General features: G+C 40.6%; 1 protein-coding gene across 1 annotated transcript; it reads right to left on the reverse strand.

Annotated features, from left to right (window-relative positions):
• Positions 1 to 367: 367 nt before the first annotated feature.
• LOC119882020 (inhibitory synaptic factor 2A-like) lies at positions 368 to 15,928 on the reverse strand. The gene is made up of 3 exons (XM_038692035.1): positions 14,298 to 15,928; positions 9,593 to 9,664; positions 368 to 1,136 (listed from the first exon to the last, which is right to left on the reverse strand). Exons 1-3 carry the CDS (start codon positions 15,524 to 15,526, stop codon positions 953 to 955), a joined length of 1,485 nt encoding a protein of 494 aa, XP_038547963.1. The 5' UTR covers positions 15,527 to 15,928; the 3' UTR covers positions 368 to 952.
• Between the last annotated feature and the right edge of the window lie 5,291 nt (positions 15,929 to 21,219).

A 21,219-nucleotide genomic window follows, 5' to 3' on the forward strand; every position in this document is an offset into this window, starting at 1 on the left:
AAATGATTTACCTCCTATGAACTGTAATTTTAAAAATGCACAGCCCCCTTCACAGCAGCTCAAATAAATATATTCCACTAAACCTTAAAGTGAATGTCTATAGATATATATTTAAATAGAAAAAAGTACATTGACGTCTAACTTTGCAAATGTTATTAAGAAAATAACTGTTATTTATTCATTTTTTACTTCAAAGTCAGTCGATTCAAGGAGACATTTTACCAATGGATAGAAAGTTGATCATAGAATTTCCATAAACATCTCTGACTTCTTTGTCCATTAGGCCTCTTCTTTAGATATTATGAAAGTCTTCAATCTGTCATTGTTAGGAGGTGATCTACAGGTGTGAGTTAATACTCAAATAGTTCTTTTTAATTATTCTGGAGAAAAGGTATCCTGAACAGTGTTAATTGTGCTTTGCAGTATGGTGATATGCTGTTGATGTAGACCTCAGAGCATCGTGGTTGACTTGCCAACCTCTCCTGGAGGCTGGGAAGAAAGACAAAGTCCCAACTGGTGAATAGAAATGTGATGGTCACTGGACTATTATCATAGAATAGGACCCCATGGATGTCAGCTAGAAAAATATATGCACATAGACAGAAGGAAATCAAATACATCTTCCCACCTTGCTGATCTCCAAATGTGTTGCCGTGGTGTAATTTCACACCCTGTTTGAAGAAATTAGTTCAAAATAAATTGGAATTTTTGGTAAGCATGACGTTTAGATTTTTCCGTGGAATCCACACTTGTGTCCCATTACACATCCAGTCATCTCTGAGAAAGGGATTCAGTATCCAGTTGTGGAGCTCTCCATTAATACTGGTTACCAAGTCTACAAAAAGCCAAGTAGATGTGATAAAATAAAAGACGATGGACAAACCGAACGAACGACGAGACGGATGCATAAATCCTGTGCATCGGTATTGGGTGAGGAGATGGTCCTGTGTTTTCACAGGAACCAAAGTTTCCAGCGAGCGTGCTTCTTGGAGTCAGCTTTGGACTTGCGTTTTGGGGTGGAGGTGAAGGCCTCCTGGGGGTAAGGCAGGGGGGCGAAGTGGGCGTCGTCTGAAGGGCAAAGCCTCTTCATCAGCGGCTGCAGCTTGTCCTCCTGCTGCTTGAAGTCCAGCTCCACACTACAGCAAAGAAACAGAGACATACAATCAGCTCAAACAACCTCGTCCAGTTGCTATTACAACACATGCTCAATAACATCATCTCTTATATATACGCCTCCCTGTTTTCTGATTTTCTCTTCTGCTTTCTGTATTAATTTGCTGTTGCTGCTGTTAATGCAACCCAAACACTATCTTCACTATGAGTTACGTTAATGCCCACCCAGCAAGAATTGATCAGAGTGAATGAATCAGTGTGTATTAATAGTACTTCTCCTCTATTCACAGCTATACAGTGGTGAGTACAGCTCAACTATGTTACTGTACTGAATGAATGCTGCGGAAATGTGAATTATTGTGAATTTATCGTCATTATTATTCATTTAGCTGGCTTTTATTTTGAACCAGCCTTCAAACTTGTTATTTGCCCCCGTTATTTGAATACTGGATTTTATTTGATACATTTGACTGTGTATATTTCAGCGACACTGAAACCCCCCCCCCCCCTTCTGTCCCCTTCACGCCTCTTTTAATCTTGACATGTTTTGACTGCCACACTCCCCCTCCAACCATATTAAGTATCTATGTTGTGGCCTGTTCTCACTTGACCCTACACAGGCATCTGTCACAGCACTGCTCAGCCTGGTGAAGCGACCTACATTTCTTACTTGCTTCATCCTCATTCCCAGTAAATTCTCCCAATTCAGAGTGTTTTTGATTGCATCTGGCTGCCCACTTTGGCTGCTACAGCTGCCACTGCTGTTGTTTTTGTTATTTGCATTCTTATCATGATTTCATAAAGTGAAAGGGAAGCCCATTAGTATTTTTCCCAGTGAGGAGTGCTGGGTCACTGGAGGGGGTGTTGAACTGAAGATCATTTGCTTTGCTAAATCTGAGATCAGAGCCTGGGTATTGAGTTTATATGATGTTGCTTTGATTCCTCCACAATATTACAACATCAGCAAAGGTCATGGGGATGCGGAATGATTAATTTGTGGGATTTTTATCCACACACCAACAAACAGATTGTTTTCATTCTCGGTATACTCCAAGTTTCCCCAGGCTGCTAGGTGATTTATCTGGACCAGCCATCATGGTAATCCCACGCCCCCGCACATCTGACTACTGCTAAGTGAAACTCAGATTACAGCTTCAGCTCTGGTAAGTGTATAGGGACTTTAATCTGCTAAATCCTCGTCCAGCCACTAGCCTGAGTCAGGCTGGTGGGGACTCTGACTGACAGACTTACAGGATTCACTTTATGAATACTGCAGTTTGTCTGGCTAGACGCTGCTGTTTACCACTGTGAGAGATTATGCAGTGTCAAGTAGAGGTGTGAATCTTCACTGGGCTCGCGATCCGATTCACCTGTCAACGTTTCGAATGCACACCGATTCTCGATTCATCTCAATGTATAGCGTCCTCAATTTTCTATATTACTGCACATGGCTGATTTTTCATCAGTTAATACAAGCAGTCAGATAAACCTGAACTCCCCTTTTATTTAGAAAGTGCTTTCAAAAATCTGACAACATTCTTTTTATACTTTCCATAATATAAAAAGATGATTCTTGCTGTATTTGTGTGATACACCTCAGTACATAAACCTCTCAGTGTTGGATGGCAAGGTTAACTGTGCATCCTCAATTATTGGCTGATTAGCTGTATTCTTTATTGTTGCAGACAGTTGCTCAAGGTAAAAACAGCTAACGTGGTCCCTAGAATTTGTTGCATTGCTGTATAAAATTTTTTCGCTTTCAAAATACTGCGTTTTTAATCTCTGCCTCCCTCTGCTATATCACCTAACATTTAAAAGTAGCATTAGCCTGACATTGCCTTACAATTCAGTGCAAGAGAGTGATGTTGCAGTGCAACAGCGTAACTTTACAACTTAATTGTCTTGCCAAGGCCTCATAATCAACAGTCAATATTACAGGTCAACATCTGGTGCATCTGAAAGCACAGCCAACTAAAAAATTCCAGGCCATACAAATGAGGAGTTGAAGGTTAAATCCAATCAGGTGTCACAGTAAAATATAGCACTTTTTGATTATGTGATACTTTTGGCATTGATTCGAACAGAACAGACGTAAATGTTGGTGTCTGACAGTGACTCAAGTGAATGTTGAACCAGACACTCAGCACTTTCATTTGTTTGACTCAGGCCTTTACACTGGGCCTGGCAACAATGAATCATTCGTCATTCTGTTTAAGTCTTTCTGGCAAAAAACTGGTCCAAAATTCAGCGGTCCAGGCTTTTACCAGATACCAGGAAAAGACAAAAAGAGAGAAGATAAATTGTGAATGGATTTTAATATTTCATGTATCACAAATGAATTGGCCAGACAACATGTCAGACCTACAGCAGTCAGAATTGGACTATGGAATATATTTGAAATTACTTCTGAAAACCTTCCGCTATAAACATTTTTTTTTTACCTGATGCTGTACAATTTATCTTGACTGTTTTGATGCAGTCTGTTTTGGATTTTACTCTTTCTGTCTTTTCACGATCTTACATGTACTGATTCCTTTTGTTGATACCAGTTTTAGATTCATTGTTTCCTTTGGTCAGGCCCAAGGGAACTGAACTATGAGTGTGAACACAACCCTCAGACTCATGATGTATGATAAGATCACAGTATCTTCTGAAGTCAAACTCAGGCTCATGAAATAAACGTAATTCAACGGCTAGAAAATGAACAGGCTCTTGCAGCTCAAATAACTGTAGTAACGGAACATCAAAGGATTCTGTGATCAATGACTTTATGTTTGTCAGAGTCTAATGAGTGTGTGGTGGTGTCATTGCTGTAGCTGCATGCTGAGTATTTCGTTTTATCTCTTTAAAAAACTTAAATTTATACTGTATAAGGAACAGAGAAACAGATCTCACTACCTTTTTTCTGGCTTCTTCAGGGACGTACTGTAGCTTAATGCTGTGGCAATTTTGCGGGAATGTTTCTCACACACATGCACAGACACACTGCAACAGTGATAGGATTTCCCCTGCCCTTCAGCGTAAGCCTCTAATACAGCTGAGACTCTTGTTGCTCTGCATCCATGGCTACAGGTTATTGCCCTGTATGGACACAGAGCCGTTTTAAAGATTTAAAGAATTATTTTTATGGTACAATCTTTAGACATGTTTTCGATTTATGAGTAGTGCTATCAGTGCATTCAGTTCATAGGACTTGTGTGGCAGTCTTTGTTCAGCTCTTGCCTTTGTGTTTGTGCATGTGCTTCGGTAGGTTCAACTGAGTGTTATTGTACAATACTGTTACTTTAATGATCTTACTTAGTACTTATCTATCTTACAGAGGATTTTAGTGTTCACTTCACCCTAAATCACGCTCTACTTAATCTCAGAGATACTTGAAAGTGTTATATCAAGTATCATGTCAAGGTGGTCGAAAAAAGAAAGGACTACATAGGTTTGTATTGTCTTTAAAAAACAGGTGGACATGCTTCACCTGACACATGTTTATGCACTGCCACTTATCCCACTTGAAACCATAGAGGTGATGTAAGATAAATCATTATTCAGCTACAATCATTTCAGTGTCCTTAGAAGTCCTCATGCAACGTGTATTAGTGTACTGTCACAGTATTTTTTTCAGGTTTAATAAAGCTCTAGCTGTATTATAATCAGACTAAATACATAAACACACTCTCTCAAGGAATCTCAGCGTATAATATTTGATTAACCTGTATATTCATGTAGTCCAGATCTGTGGCCCTGGTAGGTGTTTATTTTATCTCAGCCTGACTTTTACTTTTGTGAAGCCGAATCTACTCTTTAATTAAATTTGCCACTCATCAAAACATAGCTTTTAATCTGCCAGTAGAATCACACCCAGTAGAGGTAAAGCGGCATGTGGCTTGGGAACAGCATAGCAAGAAAACCCAAATGTCACTGACAAGAAAAAAATCTGCATAATTTCATTTGAAAAAAGCATAGTGAAAGGATAATCATCTAATCTTTGAAACATACTCAAAAGGCTTTTTTATGAAAGATTTATTAGTCTCTACCCGGCCCAGTTATCAGCATCTCCTTATGGAACTGTCAGGGCCCTGCTGCTTCGCTCTACATTTTGATTTTTTGCTCAAAGCAAAAAGTGAAGCATTGTTGGCATTTTCCCCTCCCCTGGCTGCGACTCCCCTGAGTGGGTTGTTGGATCGGAACAAATTAAAGAAGGCACTTTGGACCCTGTCAGTATTTAACCTCTCTCCCCCACTTGTTCTGACTCTTTCACTTTTAAAAAAATGCTTTTTTGGCATTTTCAGCTTTATTCAATAGTTGAAGTAGAGATACAGGAAAGACAAATGAGGATATTATATGCAACAAAGGGCTCAGATCGGTACTCGGAATCCAGGCCGCTGCTGTATGGACTCAGCCTTGATACGTGCTGCGCACTCTACCTGATGAGCTTTGTTTCTCTCTCGCTAACCCCCCTCTTTTCTTGTCATGTTCTTGCTCTCCAAAAAGTCGATCTACAAGGGGGGGGAAAGGAACTCGTCCCCTACTTGCGTAACGTCTCATTTTAACTCATTCATCGACATACACGCCTGTCCTTTACCTTGCTTTAAACATCTGTGAGTCTTTATCTTTTGCTGTCTTCTTCATCTTCTCTCAGTCTCTATGTTTCACATTCTTTCCCTGTCTTCCTTTTTGTTCCCTTATCTTCCCCGGGTGCGAATGTGCTCTTCCCCACTGTCCTCACTGTCCCTTCACACTATCTGTCCTACCGAGGATCCCTCTTGTAGCTATGGTAACCAGCTTGCCACCATGTTGGAAAACATCATTATGCTTGCACAAAAAGAGATATCTTCCCCTGGCAGATTCGTGCAGTAGGACAGCCTTGCTACTCAGTAATTTCCATATGTTATAATGTAATCAGCAATTCAGCCTTTAGCAACGCTTAATTGATTTTCATAGCCTCACACAATAGATTGGAGTTTTTTTCCCCTTTTTAAATACCGATTCTACTTTGTTGATTTAAAATAAAAATCTATTTGCACTGCAGTGTTATTCAAAGAATGTTTTACCATCAGATAGTTAGTTTAATGATCAGCTGCAGTTCCCCGTTTCTGAATGAATCGCAAGACATGCAAGCTATTGACAAAATTAGACTGATTGGAAATAACTGTAGTCCATTGTGAACAATGATACCCAGTGTTGGGGAACTTCCATTCGACTTGTTTAATCACAACCACTTAAATGTTTCGCCTTGTTTGATCAGCACATTAGGCCATATAAATGCATTGTGAGGAAAATGAGATTACAGGGTTTCTACATCAAGTCGCATCACAACTTAATGGCTGTGGTCTTGAAATAAGTGGCATGCATTTCAAATCCTCAGCTTTTCTGCACCGTCCTATCTGTCTCATTTTCTTCCTTTCCAGCATCTCCCCGTGTTTGTCTCTCATGCTTACTCTCTGACTTCTTTTCTTTTTTCCCCTCATTCCTCTCCTCTCCCCACCTTTCTCAGTAAAATATTTTACATCACCTGGCAAGATGGAATGAATTGCAATAATCTCTCCTATTCTCTTTCAGTGGCATGCACGTTAATTTAAGCATTCAATCCCCAAATTCATTTGAACACACACTGTTAGCTGTTAGGAGAAGATAACGTATTCTGAAGAAATGGCAAGATAGAGAGAGAAAGTTACTGAGGGAGGATAAAAGAAGACGGACTGAGTTCAGAATGTTTCAAAACGAGGAACGTGGGACTAGACAAGGACATGAGACCACAGCAGCTTGTATATTCTGTTTGAAGTCCATGCCCTTAAACTACAGCACTATATTGATCTGGTGCTGTTGTTATGCTAAGGATAGGCTCTGAGATGATGCCATATACTCTAGGATAAATTGATTATACTGAAGAGAGCATGACTGGCTCCTTACCGGGCTGCGTTTTACGGTGATTTATGGACCCATATGTCCACTCAGGTCATGAGACCAGCTTTATCATAAACCCAAGACTCAGGCGTTTGGCCCTGATGCAAAGACACAAATGTACACACGGAAAATCCTAATAGATATTATAGACCATTCCTCCCACATACAGTTTGTGTTCCTTCATGGCTCTGCTTCCTATCCAGTGTTCCTCCACCTCCAGAGAGGTTGTTTTCATGGAGATCTAAGTAATTAGATTGCCATTTAATCCTCCTGCCTGTGTGAATACAACTGCTATATTTGATTCTGTGTCCAATCACACAATTTAACATGCCAAGCGAGTCTCTTAAAGGAGAACTCAGATCAATTTAACAGATTTCAAACATCTCACTTAGAAATTTCTGCCCTTTATCAAGTTGAAACCCTGCCAAGGTTTGTCAAAATGAGCTTTCTATTTTGTAATGAGTTTCTTTTTTTCTGCACTTCCTCTGTAGGTGAAGCGTTTCAATTGATTGCGGCAGATGTAGGAAGCGAAATGTGGAGTTTTGATGTTAATATAGCGCATGTTTGAAGACAGTTGTCATTGTGCGTGCATGATCAACACAGGCCAAGTCAAGGGACAAATCTGACCTGACTTTGACTGTGACACCTTTTATATTTTATTCAGTTTCCCCATGGAGATTCAAGCATAGATAAGATAAGAGATATGTTGGACAACTCACTGACATGTGTGTGCAATTGGCTCATATTCAAATGGACACACATAATCATAGTTTTTATTGCACCCTGCATTTTGTATATTTTAAACCTTCATTGGTTATTCAGGTCATGTTAATGGTAATCATAGGTAATTTAAATGAAACACCTTTCCCAACACACCTGTGATCAGTATAGGTACACTCTGAGCTTCCAAGACTGTCTTGACAAAAAGAACCTTAGAAGGGAACTGCACATACTTTTTAAATTTAGATGTGTTATTATCACACTGCAGTTTGTGCTCACAGATTCAGAGGGATGGTTGGTGAACACAGAGACTGGCACAGCAGGGCAAGCACAGTTGGTCTTTACTCGAATCGGCAGGCGGAGTGGAGATGGGGGATAGGTAGACCAGAGGGAGCAGGGCCTTCTCTCTCCCAGGGCCAAATCACATAGAGTTAGCATTAAACATGGTGCTGACTAATTTATACCAGGCAAGCACCTGTCTCAACAGTTTGTTCTATTTCATATATTTGAAGTTTGGCCGGTGGCTTATCAGTTATTGAGAGCAGTATATAGAAAATTATTTTAAATGGCTCTCCGGAGGAGAATGCCGACTGAGTGGAACAGCAGTGTCCACTAAAAACATTGATGCCCTTTTGCCCTCTTACTCTCATCTTCTTCCCCTCCTGTTCTTTTTGATTGTTAGAATCATACTTTCTCTAAGCACCAAAGTGAAAACAGCCAGACACGTACACACATGCACATACAGATTGTGTCATGCAATTTTAACTTCAAGCAAAGCCCCTCATTGGGCCTGCAGACTGTCAGTCTCATTGTGTATCAAAGAGGACGGAGGTGTCAGGACCTGCAAGGTCAGGGCCACCAACAGAAAAAGTTAGCTTACCCCCACACAGTTTCACATCAGTTCTATAATTAGTGGTTATTTTTGTCATATGATCTCTGACAATCTATGGATTATGGATTTAGCCACGCTAGCAATGTGGCTCCACAGATGGTAATGTTGGTCCGTCAGTCAATTCACCACGTTGATCCAGGCTGAAATATCTTAATAACTGTTGGATTGCCAAGAAATTTTGTACAGACATACATAGTGCCATGAAGATGCATGCCATTTCTTTTAGCGCCACCTTGAGGTTCACATTTGTGGTTCAGAATGAAATATCTTGATAACTATTGGATAGATCATTGTGAAATTTTCTACAGATATTCAAAGTCCCTAAAGGATGAATTCCAATGGCTTTGGTGATCCTCTGACTTCATCTTGAACCATGATCAGGTCAAAATTTGTATTTGTGCTTTAGATCTGAAGTTCTAAGAGACCAAATGGACCACCAGTCAAAAACTGAAAGGGATTCATTTTACAGCAAATGTCATGTCTCGATAACTACTACTACTACTGAAAAAATTAGTTCAGTTCAGTTATCTAAATTGATGGCAACAACCGACTAATCGATAAATCAGCTTCTTTTATTATTCCACATACTTACACATACACCTTCATAAAAAGAGAACTATGTACCCTGGTAGACTAATGACTTTGGACTTGCGTTGGTACTGGTTGGTATGCATAACTTCAGTTGGCTTGGCAACAGCACACAGTGATAATATTTCATGATGTTCTGATGGTAATTAATTCCACCTTTTGCTCACGCTATAGTATATATCTTTTCTGCTTTGCAGAGCGTGGTGTGTAAATGTCACACGTCCCCATGTGCTCATTAACAGCGTCCATATTAGTCTTGCATCTCCAGCCCCTTCCCCTCATCCATACTGTCCCTTTTCCACCTGTTCACTTTCCCTCAAGGAGAAAGGAAAGGGCACATTCAGATCATCATGTCTTTGAAGAGAAATGGCCACTTACCTGTAAATAATGCATGCGCTGTTCCGGCATGTGTCACAGTTAGCCGTGTCCTGTCCGGTTCGATAGGAGAGTCTGCAGGGAAGATAAGAGTCGTGAATGAGTAATCACAGGACTTGTTAAGCTGCTCCCGCACACCTTTCTTTCTCATCTTGTTTGTCATTCCTCGTTAGCACGGCCGCAGTAAATGAGGGTGATGAGGAGTCATGCTGCCCTCCTGAGTGGCCTGTGTCTGGCAGCCAGGGTAGAAAGAGCATGATGTCGGCTATTAGCTGTGGTTGATTGATTGGAGGTCAGATAAGGCAAAGTAGTACACAGGATGAGTTTCTGGGCTGCATTGAAAGGTGGATCAAGACTTGTGTCAGGATTGTTACATTACAAATGTTCTCATTAAAATAATAGGTTGTGCTGCAACTAATGGTCATTTTCATTATTTAACACATTTTACCAGAGCCCTATATGATGTCCTCTATCCCTCCTCTGCTTTCCCATTATCAAGCTTTTTCATTCACTGGAGAAATCCAACCATTGATTAATCGATTCTGTACATGATAGTGTTGTAAATCATACAGTAAGAGTTCTGTTCAATTTCAACCAACCTGAAAAAACAGAATCATTTTAAAATTAAATGGGTCCTCTAAGCAGATAAAATTTGACAGTTTTGTTTAGGGCGGCAGGCCTTTGGCTTTATATAGTCAGTCCGTCTTAATATCATTGTGATATTGATTCACCAAATTCACATTCAAACCCATCAGTTTCCCATCTTATATTCTGTGTGTGCTCATATCGTTATTTTATTAGTTGTCTCTGTGATAAAATATTATTATGAACCAAGTTCCCATAATAGATCCCTATTTGTCACGGGGCAGTTAAAGACCAGGTGATGGCCCTGAATGGAACTATTCGGTTACATGCTTCAAAGGCTCAGTGGTTTTCTTATTGGATTAGCATCTGGAAATATGCATATTGATTAACTGCAACTGTTTCCCCTTGTAATTTATGACATACTATATTACATTGAACGGACTGTACTGTGGATTCATCTCACCAATGACATGGACCTCTAACCTCCTGGTTAGTTTTTATGGTTATGACCCAAACTGCTGCATTAACAGAAAGGAGTCTTGTAAATCCAGTACAAATGTCAGGGTTTTATTATATACCCAGGTATCATTCTTCATCAACCATTCTTCTTTACTATCAAGAGAGTATATGGAGTGACGCATAGTAGCTACCAAATACAACCAACCTCAAACTACAGCAGTTTTTAGTATGATGGATTACCAGAATCAATCTACCAATGTCTCGAGAATCACCGGTATGAAATCTGTGCGACTGACCTAATCACAGCGAAAAGCACACTGTATGTCAATTCACCCAAATTACACACACTTGTTTACCAGTGGTACATAGCTGTGGAGATTATAGTATTTTTTTGCATGTTTTTTGTTATTTGGGTGAACCCAACCCTTTAACAATTACTGTCATAAGTCAGGGTTCCTCAAATGAATGTTGCTGCAAAAGCCGCTGGATCCTTCTAAGTGAGGTCAGTGTATCTTAATGTTCGCATTTAGTTTCCTTCTCTCATCTTTGCAGTAGCAGGGACATTTTAAAAATCTCTCTCAGGGACTCTTGTCACACTGCCCATAAGGTGCAGCACCAATAAAAATGATCCCTCCTTATCTACTCCTTTCTGCTGTGACAGGTATATTAGAGGTGTTGATAACAATATTGTTATTTAAGTTTGTTACAGAATGAGGTAGTGAGGAGAGTCTGAGAAGTGGATGAGTGCAGTGATATCGGGACATTTACTTTTAATTGTAATTAAGGGGCTTGTCATTGGAGTTGGGGTGACAGAGCAGTGCAGTGGGGAAGTTCGAGGCCATTTTCACTTTCCACCCACATGAGCCAATCGATAAGCAGCCAATGGAGTGATGGCAACGGGATTTCGTCCTTTCAGCAACTCACCCTTATTCTTTTTCTCTTGCCCTCATGCTGTCTATATATCTTTTCCCTTGTCCCTCCCCACCCCTCTCACACTGAGTTGATAAGAGTGTAGAGCTCATTTCGGCAGACCTCACAGGGGAAAGCGAAGCCAATAGTGCCATTAACAGTATATTTATACACCCTACCCCCTTTGTGCTACTAGGTGAGCTCTCCCAAAGGTCACTGAGTGGGTTTGAGTCCAAAGGCATAAAAACATGCACACATACACAGTGTTAATAGACAGGCTAGCAGCAAGTCCCCATGAGTGTGATCAAATGGGTCTGGCCTGCCAACACTGGCGATGAGGCAGCAAATTTATTCCTGAACTTTGTGCTGTTGGATGCAACCAGTGATGTACTCTACAGCTGCATCGTACCCTTCACACTGCGTTGTATGCCCTCCTTCGACTTACGTTTTGTAGTTTCTATGTTGAGGGACATTGGGATTATCATTAGAAAAACTTTGAAATGGGAATTTAAAGTGGTAAAAATTACTTCAGGGACTAGTGGTTCTTCCCACTTGACATCTCTCTTCTCTATACCTTTCACCCTCTTTTTCCATTCTGCGCTCATGTTATCTTCCTCCTGAGGTTGCACAGATTCGACGACCAGAGGAGGGATGAAAGTGAAAATTAAATGATCATTACTATGGCCAGTTTCTATTTCAATTCACTTTTTGATATTGTTTGATTTTAATTTTGGTTCTGCTGTTTGTTTTAGCAGAAATCAATGGAAAATTACGTTTCTTTTTCTTTTCTGTTTTCACGTGTGTGTGTGTGTGTGTGTGTGTGTGTGTGTGTGTGTGTGTGTGTGTGTGTGTGTGTGAAGAGGGATTTTTCACTAGTCTCAGCACATTAGCTATTGAATTTCAATTAGTGCCTGGGCAGCATGTCATCAAAACATGCATAGTGATAAATGTACACAGGGTTGCATTCCCCAATTTAAAATGAATGTCATATAACATAAGCAGTTATATATCAAATGTAATTGCACTCAGTTCACCTATAGCCTGTGGGCACTATTTGTTGTGTCAGTGACATTTATGTAAGGCGTGTATGAAACTAATGTAGTGTGACTAAAGCAGCATTAGAATATTTGCTTGGCTCGCTAAAAATCCAACTTTGAAAATATGTACTGGACTAAGACTACTAAGCTTATATAGAAAAGTAGTGGTTCAGGCTCAGATGGATTACAAGAGGCTTATATTGCTCACTGACTTTAACTTAAATGTAGGCTTTTGTAAATAACGCTTGTAAACAAAATGTGATTGTTTATGTATGTGATCAGATGGCAACATTAAATAGTAATCATTTTTACTTACAAATGAAGTCCTCTCCTTTTCTCTCTCTCCCACCTGCCACTTTATACACATCTGATAAGCCAGATGTGTGCTTGGCAACACAGAGATGGCTCCCCATGCTGCACCACATGTCCGCTTAGTTTTTCACTCTCAACACACTTTTATGAGTTTGTTGATAAGGAGATTAAGGCCTTGTGCAACATTGAAGGAGGATAATTGCCTTTTTAGATGGTGTAAACTCAAAATGTGAGAAAATCTGTTCCTTGCTCAAGCCCAGTTGAATAGAAGTTTTACCCTGTTGTGCAGTCAGGTTGATATTGAGAGTTGCTTTCATAAAGCACAGAGCATTTGTGGTTGTGTGCTCCTTGGTTATAAGCTTGACGGGTGTGTATGTGTGTGTAAATCCCACAGGTTTTGGACTCCAGGTTGATGATGTTGATTATATGGATTTTCTCACTCCGTACCTCGCCGCAGTTCTGGTCAAAACAGACAAGGATCTGAGTGCCTAGCCCCAGCAATTCACTCAACAAATTGCTCATTTTGTTTGCCTCATCCCTTTGGATAGACAGTCCTCTATTCCAGTGGACTAGATGCTATCTGCAACCCTTTTTGTATATATTCAGTATCCATTGGACCGTAAATGGCTTTTTCGTAGGCCATGGCTTTTTCAAAGGCCTTGGACTTACTAGATAAACATGGCGTTCAGCTGGATAAGGCCAATTATTAAATGTCTAGATTCGTATTTTGCTTAAGCAATACAATAACTTGAAAGTGTCACTTCAGTGCTTTGACGTCCTCCTTAAGATGGTATTTATTTTTTCAACATAATAATTCCATTTCCATAGTCAGATGTATTCAAAATTTTAAATTCTAAAGGAAACTGCTGGATGATACAGGCTGCATTACCAATACTGATCTTACACATGGTTATATTTTCAGTGAGATCATGTCTGCCATTTACTGGCCTTGGGTTGAATGTGGTTTAAAGGCCACATTCATAGTGGCAGTGTTTCATATGATGGGTCTTCAAACCACTTAGGCCAAATTGAGTAAGATCATTGTCCGTAAATGTGGTCTGCAGCAGCTCCAACATATCCTGAGGGGAATCATCACAAAAGGACATTGTGCTGTAATAGCACTGCAGGGCACATCCAGGTGAAAGCCACATCACCCCAGCTATATTCCACTGTGATCTCTTTTTCAACACTCTTTGGGTGGTTCAGTCAAAGCTCTGCTGTCACTCTTACAAGCTTATCCCTAAGATCTAGAAATAATTTTCATCAAGAGGGTACTGAATCATGAATGTGTTCAAATCGGTACTTTGTAGTGGCAGATATCCTGAGTTGAAGTATTGGAATCAGTACTGAAAAATCTAATAGTGCATCTCTGGTGTAAAGCAAAGGCTATAAGTGAAATGTCTTACCCTTCTCTGTGGGCCTCCCCCTTCTCCAGTTCCTGGATGACCCCGAGCAGCACCTTGATCGTCTCTTGGCTGGAGCTGATGAGATTTTCCATGACCTGGAGCTGTGCTTTAACATCCCCATCTGGATTCATAGGCACTATTTGCTTACAGGCCTCCTGTGTTTGGTCGGGCAGTGCTCCACCAGCCTCACCACCTCTGCAGGGTGACAGAGGCTCCTCCATGCCCCGTAGAGGCCGGGCAGACAACTGTCCTGTGTGGCACTGTGCCTGTGTTGTACAGCCTCTGCTGGAACGTGGTAGCGTCTCACTCTGCAGCCCGTTGAGCTGCAGGGCTTTCTTCCGCTTGCTCCGCACGGTTGGACTGTCCAGGCACTCCACCTGCGTAAGGGAGTTCCAGGCAATGGGGCCAGTAACCTTGGAGGCCCTGTCCGGCAGGGTTCGGGACAAGCCCTCCTCCAGATTAAGCAGCTGCCTCTTGGTCGAGCGGTCTGTATCAGCCTCCCTGTGTTGTAATCCTGTCCTGGCTTTGGATGGGACGCTGCAGAGTTGGTACTCTGCCTGTGCTCCGCCTCTGCTTCCTCTCTGTGTGTCTGCAAGGCAGTCTGTGTCAGCAGAGCAGCTGAGCAGCAGAGCGTCAGAGCACAGGCCATCAGGTGCAGTGTGCTGCTCCACTGTGGCAATGCACTCATTAGTATGGAGCAGAGCCTTGGTCCTCCGGACTCCACTCCCCCCGCAGGCTCCCTCCTCCTCCTCATCTAAACCCTGCTCAGCAGCCTTGGACTGCTTCACCTCCATGACAAAACCGTTATTCTGACCTTTATAAGTTTCCACAGCTGCCACGTGTTTAAAGGTGTGGCCTTTCTTGCGCTCAAAGGGAAAGGTCTGATAGCGTTTCTTCAGGTCAGGGGACGTCTGCACACCTGTGCTCTTTGTGACGTTTGGGATGGATCTACGGGCAGGGACGGTCATGTACTTGCGGTACGCCACTTTGTATGAGATTGGCTTGCCACCTTTCCCTGCTGCCTGCAACTCCGCCTCCCTTTGCTCGTTCTGTGCCTCGCAGATATCCTTGAAACGCACTTGCAGGGCCTTGTTTCTCTTCCTCACCTGTCGATTGGCTTCCAGGGAATACTTCACCTCCAGCGCCAGTGAGGTAGAGGGTAAGGGCGCTGCCTCCGAGTCAGACTCTGAGTTGGTGAGCATGCATTTGCCACCCTCCTTGCTCACCATGTTTCCTGAGAGGCATGGAGAAATACGCTGTGTTAATCATCCATAATGAATGGCTTAAACAAACCCTTGCCTCACTATTACATCCCACTTGACAGAACACACACACCTCTCTAAGCTTAGGCAGAAGGGAGGAACCTGTGCATTTATTTAATGTATATTATTAAAAGTGCTTTTACCAGATGCTTGTAATTACTACCCTTGATAATTGAGTGTAACAGAATACCTATAGCGAATAGTTGAGTTTGACACTGAATATAGTTTCTACATTTGACATTTCCATATGCATGTACAGTATGGTTACCCTTGAAGAAACCCCTTTCATTTCCTTTTTATTGCCAGTTTGATAGGGTCTTTTATACTTGGCAATCCGTCTGTGTTTATTTGCTGAAAAACTGTAAGGGGTTTGATTTTAGCATGCCCTAAAAATAATCCTAACAGATTCTGATGATGCATTTAATCTTCTTCTCTGTGAAACCAATAACTCCAATTTCAGCATGATTTTCAACTGTTTATTATTGCCAGTTAAAGCATCGTTCATTACCACTTCCTCCTCCTCCTCTTCTACTTTCTAAGTTGTAGAGTGTTTGGGCCTCAGTTTGTATGGGAACTTTTGCTTTGGCTGTCAGTCACTCTGAGACGCTGCACTTACAATCATACACACTCTTGCACACAGCAGTAGCAATGTACTGGTGTTGACTATTCTGAAGACTATGTCTGATGTCTGCAGTTTATTTTCATGGTTCATTAGGTTCTGCAGGACTCTATACTGTCTGACCTTTCCCTCTCACAATTACACATTATGTAAAAATATGATTTGGGGCCTATTTGAAGGCACATTTGTACTCCTCTTGCATATCTGAGGATACTTCTGTTCATTTTAAATTTTCTAAATGAAAAGAGACAATAGAATATGCTGGAAAAAATGGGTAAAGGGACACACTTTTGGCAGAGGACTGTACAACCCCCTAAGGAGAAACATCCTAAGAAGATCTAATATGAATTATCTTTCCCCACTACCATAGGTATGGTAGAGGCATCCCAAAACTGTAGTTTGTCTCTGATGCTCTGACAGAAATATAATTCTCCTTCTGCCTGCTGATTCACAGTAAGCAAACACTCCACAGGCTCGCTCATATAGATGCTAAATCAATTATCTTTCTCAGTTTATCTGTCTGTCAACAAGGAATGACTTCCTATTTTTACGGTTTACTTTCCAGGGAACTATAGAATGGATTTTTTGTCTGACTGTCCATCACATTATTGTCCTGGCTGTGTATTATTAAATTATAATCTTGGTCTCTGGCTCTGTTTGGAAAGAGACAGCAACCCATCTCTGTCTTTCTCCTGTTGATCGACACTAATAGCCCCTCATAGACACGTAGTATAATCTGTAAGAATGGCTATTTTACATATTGGCAAAACCTTCAGTAATTTACTATGTTACTGAAGCCTTAGTAACATTTCTGTGCCATGATATATGATTAAAAGCTGTCATATTGCCAGTAAAGGCATGCCCAGTTTATATTATTATTTTACCTAACTTTCAGAGTTGCCTTGCTTGTGTGCCAGATGCGAGGTATTTTAAACACTTTAAAGGTCCACATTGAAGTTTTTTACATAAAATAAATCCATGTTTAAAGCTTAAAAAGACATTACAGACAGATGGACCAAGCAGTATTACAGATTGACCGTCCTCCCCGATGCAGTCCAAATTTTGCACAGTATTCTCCCTGAAAACCCTGAACAGGAACAAGGGTGTCAGAGTCCAGGTACTTCAACAATGCAGTACAGGAATAAAATATACTCTACAGTAGTTCCAACTGTATCAATAACACAAAAGGAAAAACCTCAATATTGATTTTTATTTTGTCCCACCCCACAAAGCATACTGTGATGCATGAGTAAAAATGCCACTTTGAATAAGAGATTAAACTGTTACCCCACATCCCCTCTCCAAATGAGGTGGATGAATACTTCTAGGTTTTAAGCTAGTCCCAAATTAAACATTATATTTAATATGTGCAAAATTATATCTTATCAAGGTGCCATCCTGGTCTTAACCATTAGAAATTGAGACATGAATGTAGTTTGTCAGCAGAAACAGCAACAGTGTTTTCGCATTGCATTCTACTCTCTCTGCCCTACACATGGACTCCACAATGCATACAATTTCATGGTATTGTATCATATCCTGATTTAAATTTGATCCCTTTTGACATGTCAGCACTGCAGGCTGAATGCTGTGTCCCTTGCTCCACGTATCTGATATGTTACCCATTGGTTTCGGACATGGGAAACTGTAGCAGCTCGCTTATCTCACCTCCGGCTGGTACACCACCCGCTGGCCTCTTGCATAAACAGCATGACTCAACACGCAACCCTGTGACAACCGCCCCTTTTTAGGGTGGCCTTGATCTCTTTTTTCAATATTGGGGCAAGTAAGTGAAGTGAACTGACCCACTATTTTCTACCCAGTAGGACTCACCAAAAACAGACCTCACAGGGTCATGTGCGCATGGCAAAACACATCAGACATGTTCACATCTGACCTTGTTTTAGCAGCACAACTCACATGGCTGTCATACTAGCACTATGGGTCATTATTTGGGTTATTTCTAGGGACACAAGTGCTTCTTGTCCATGACGAGAGCCTGTTTGGCCCAGCTTGCTCTTGGGAAGATTTTTCCTGCTAATTCAGTCATTTTTAAAGCTTTGGAGTGCTGCAAGGACAATCCAAATTACTGCAGTAATGCAATTCATTATTCTTTAATGGAAATGGTCTTTATGCTCACAGCACGTGTTCATTTAATTCCACACACCTTGAATTTAAAAATAGGTTGCATGATTTTAAACTGCATATGAGTCGGCAGTTTTGTGAATGGCAGTTGCCTAATTGAACTTTTGGTTGCCGGGGGTAAAAAAGGTGGAAACTTCAGTGTCCTGATTCAACCTGGGGATTGAATGTTTACGGAAAGTTTGAGCCTGACTAATTTTGTTTTATCGCTTCTGCTCCACCGAAGGGAAAATTCATTAATATAGTATGCATCACAAAACCGGTGAAATGATTAAATGCTGGAATTATGGCTATACATGTCAATTAGCAACAGCAGCCTAAACAGCCTTTCTTGTTTAAACATTTAACAGGGTGTTTCATTGCACTTTTTTCATTTTCTCTTTAATTTTTTATATTACTTATATATCTTTTCACAATTTATATGTGTTAGCTGTTTTGTTGGTAACTTAGACCAAATAGTATAGCTGTAAGCTGTATAGTCATACTGTATATGGTCACATACTTTTGTGTATTTTTGATCTGGTGGTCTTAATGGTTTGGGCCCTTTAGTTACAACTGATGGACATTTAGATCGATATCTTAGATAATAGTGTGCTTCCAACTGCATGGCAGCAGTTTGGTGAAGATCCTTTCCTGTTTCACCATAAGCCCCTTTCAAAAAGCAATCTTTTTCTGAGTTTAGTGTGAACTTTACAGGCCTACACAGAACCCTGACCTCAACCCCATTCATCACCTTTGGGATGAATTGGTCAACCCCAGCAATGCTGTTGCGGTGGAATGGGATCAAATCCTTGCCTCCAGGTTCCAACATTTTTGTGGATAGCCATCCCATAAGAGTGGCATTTTTATAGTAACATATTAGTGTCCATGTTTTGGAAAGAGATGTTCAATAAACTCATACTGTATGGATGTAGTGTTTGGCACTATTTTTTTCACCGCATACATTTTTTTTACTGCGGTGAATTTATTTACTGAATAAAAATCAGAGGGAAATATATGCAAGCAATGCAATATATATCCAGAAATGCATTTTTGAATTGGAGACAAAGTGAGCTTGAAGTCTGCCCTTATGCTACATGATCAACAGAAAGATTCCTGCTCTCCTCCTCGCTTCAGTTTTACATGATTACAGCTCAGCATGGTCTCAGATGCTGCTTGAACAAATGAGTATGGCAGTATCATCACAGTCATGGAAGTTCCAAACTCAACTGTAATCCAGCTTTATCTACTTGTGTTTTGTTTTCCTCTTTTCTCTCCTCTGTCAGCTTCCTCTCATAATTACACGGGGCTTAGTAGTGTTTTGAAAAAGTCTTTGATCTGTCTCTTAAGAGAACACAGACTATGCAGTAAAAAGATATGCATTATAGTAGTTTACTTTAGATTGTGTTGTTAAGGTCATTTAACAGGTTTTTATTATTAGTCTGTCTCTATGCTGCAGCCTGTAAGCAAGCTTGGATGCACCCGTGCTTTCAGGGTGTGATGTGAGGGTATATATAGCCGAATGATTGACTATACAGGTCAGTGTTGAGGGATAACAGCAGTACAGTGCATTAGGGCGTCACCAAACGCAGCAAATCCTTTGTCAGTTAATGGTAGCTTTATGCCTTTAGATGAAATGGCACTGGAAATCACAGGATTTTAAGGGATTGTCTCTCTAGTAATCATTGCTCAGTCATCATGGACGACTTCATTGTTGCCGAGCACAATTTTGTAAGAGTTTCCTCAGAATCATCATGTTGTGTTGCAGTAACGACTTGGTAACACCATGAACACATTTTTGACAAGAGTGCAGTATGAAAGGTCCTGATTATAAACAGAGAAGAAAACATGTTTTACCCTGTCACCTTTCAATCCTAGTTACAATAACATTTAGATCCAGCATACCAGAAACACCAGTACACTTGCAATGGTATCAAAAATGCCATTGCAAGTGTACCGAAAACTCTTGAAATACTAGAAGTCTGTACAGTGTCATTATGGTGTGCATTAGAGCTGCAACGATTAGTCGATTATTCGATTAGTCGGTCAAAGGAAAATTACAACTATTTTCATAATCGATTAATTGTTTCAGGCATTTTTTAAGCAAAAATATTAAAATTTGCTGGATTCATCTTCTTAAATTGAGGACATGCTGCTATTATTTGTCATTTATGATAATAGTATAGTAATAAGTGTCTTTTGGTTTTGGACTGTTGTTTGGACCAAAGAAGCAATTTGAAGACGTCACTCTGGGCTCTGGAAAATTGTGATGATCATTTTTCACAATTTCTTGACATTTTATAGACTTAACAATTAGTCAATTAATTATGAAATTAGTCAGCTGATTAGTCCATAATGAAAATAATCATTAGTTGCAGCCATAGTGTGTATGAAATTTGGGATACTACACATTTTGGATAAAAATGTGGCAATAGAAACCAGATCTTCCTAAAGTGGTCGGCAATAATATATTTGTATTTATATTGATTTCAGCTGTCCACTGGCAGCTCACATAAAATTAAATGTGTGTGTGTGAGACAAAGACAGGCATGACATACTGCAGTTACAGTACAAGACTTTATGCCAGCCACCCAATCTCGTGTGTGCACTGTATACGTCATTTGTATTTTTCCCCCACCCCTCCTGTGTATGATGCTATAAATCACTATCATGAAACAACTCAGTATACTGTATGTCAGTCTACTGCTGTATTCATGGAGGATTTATCCTTGGACTGTAGTCTATGGACATTGTAGCCTTATTGTGTTTTACTCACTTTGTCCCCTCTGAATTGCACCTATTCTTTGTTACTTCCTTACTCGCTGTTGTTAGTTGGCTTTGCGTGCTACGCCTGCACTGAGGTAGGTTCTTGGGAGCTTGATGAATTCACAGGAAGCCTGTAATCTATACATCAGTGAAC

The sequence above is a fragment of the Micropterus salmoides genome, unplaced genomic scaffold (assembly GCF_014851395.1).
Source record: "Micropterus salmoides isolate LMB-PRFRI ecotype aquatic unplaced genomic scaffold, ASM1485139v1 Ms_hic_scaffold_284, whole genome shotgun sequence".
Lineage (NCBI taxonomy): Eukaryota > Metazoa > Chordata > Actinopteri > Centrarchiformes > Centrarchidae > Micropterus > Micropterus salmoides.

What these genes read in the sequence shown, in the direction of transcription:
- LOC119882020 (XM_038692035.1), bottom strand. Translation starts at nt 15,526, where the DNA reads ATGGTGAGCAAGGAGGGTGGCAAATGCATGCTCACCAACTCAGAGTCT. An exon ending in GGGGAGGCCCACAGAGAAGG is followed by an intron (nt 9,665 to 14,297) that starts GTAAGACATTTC and finishes TCTTCCCTGCAG; the next exon opens with ACTCTCCTATCGAACCGGAC. An exon ending in AGCGCATGCATTATTTACAG is followed by an intron (nt 1,137 to 9,592) that starts GTAAGTGGCCAT and finishes TCTTTGCTGTAG; the next exon opens with TGTGGAGCTGGACTTCAAGC.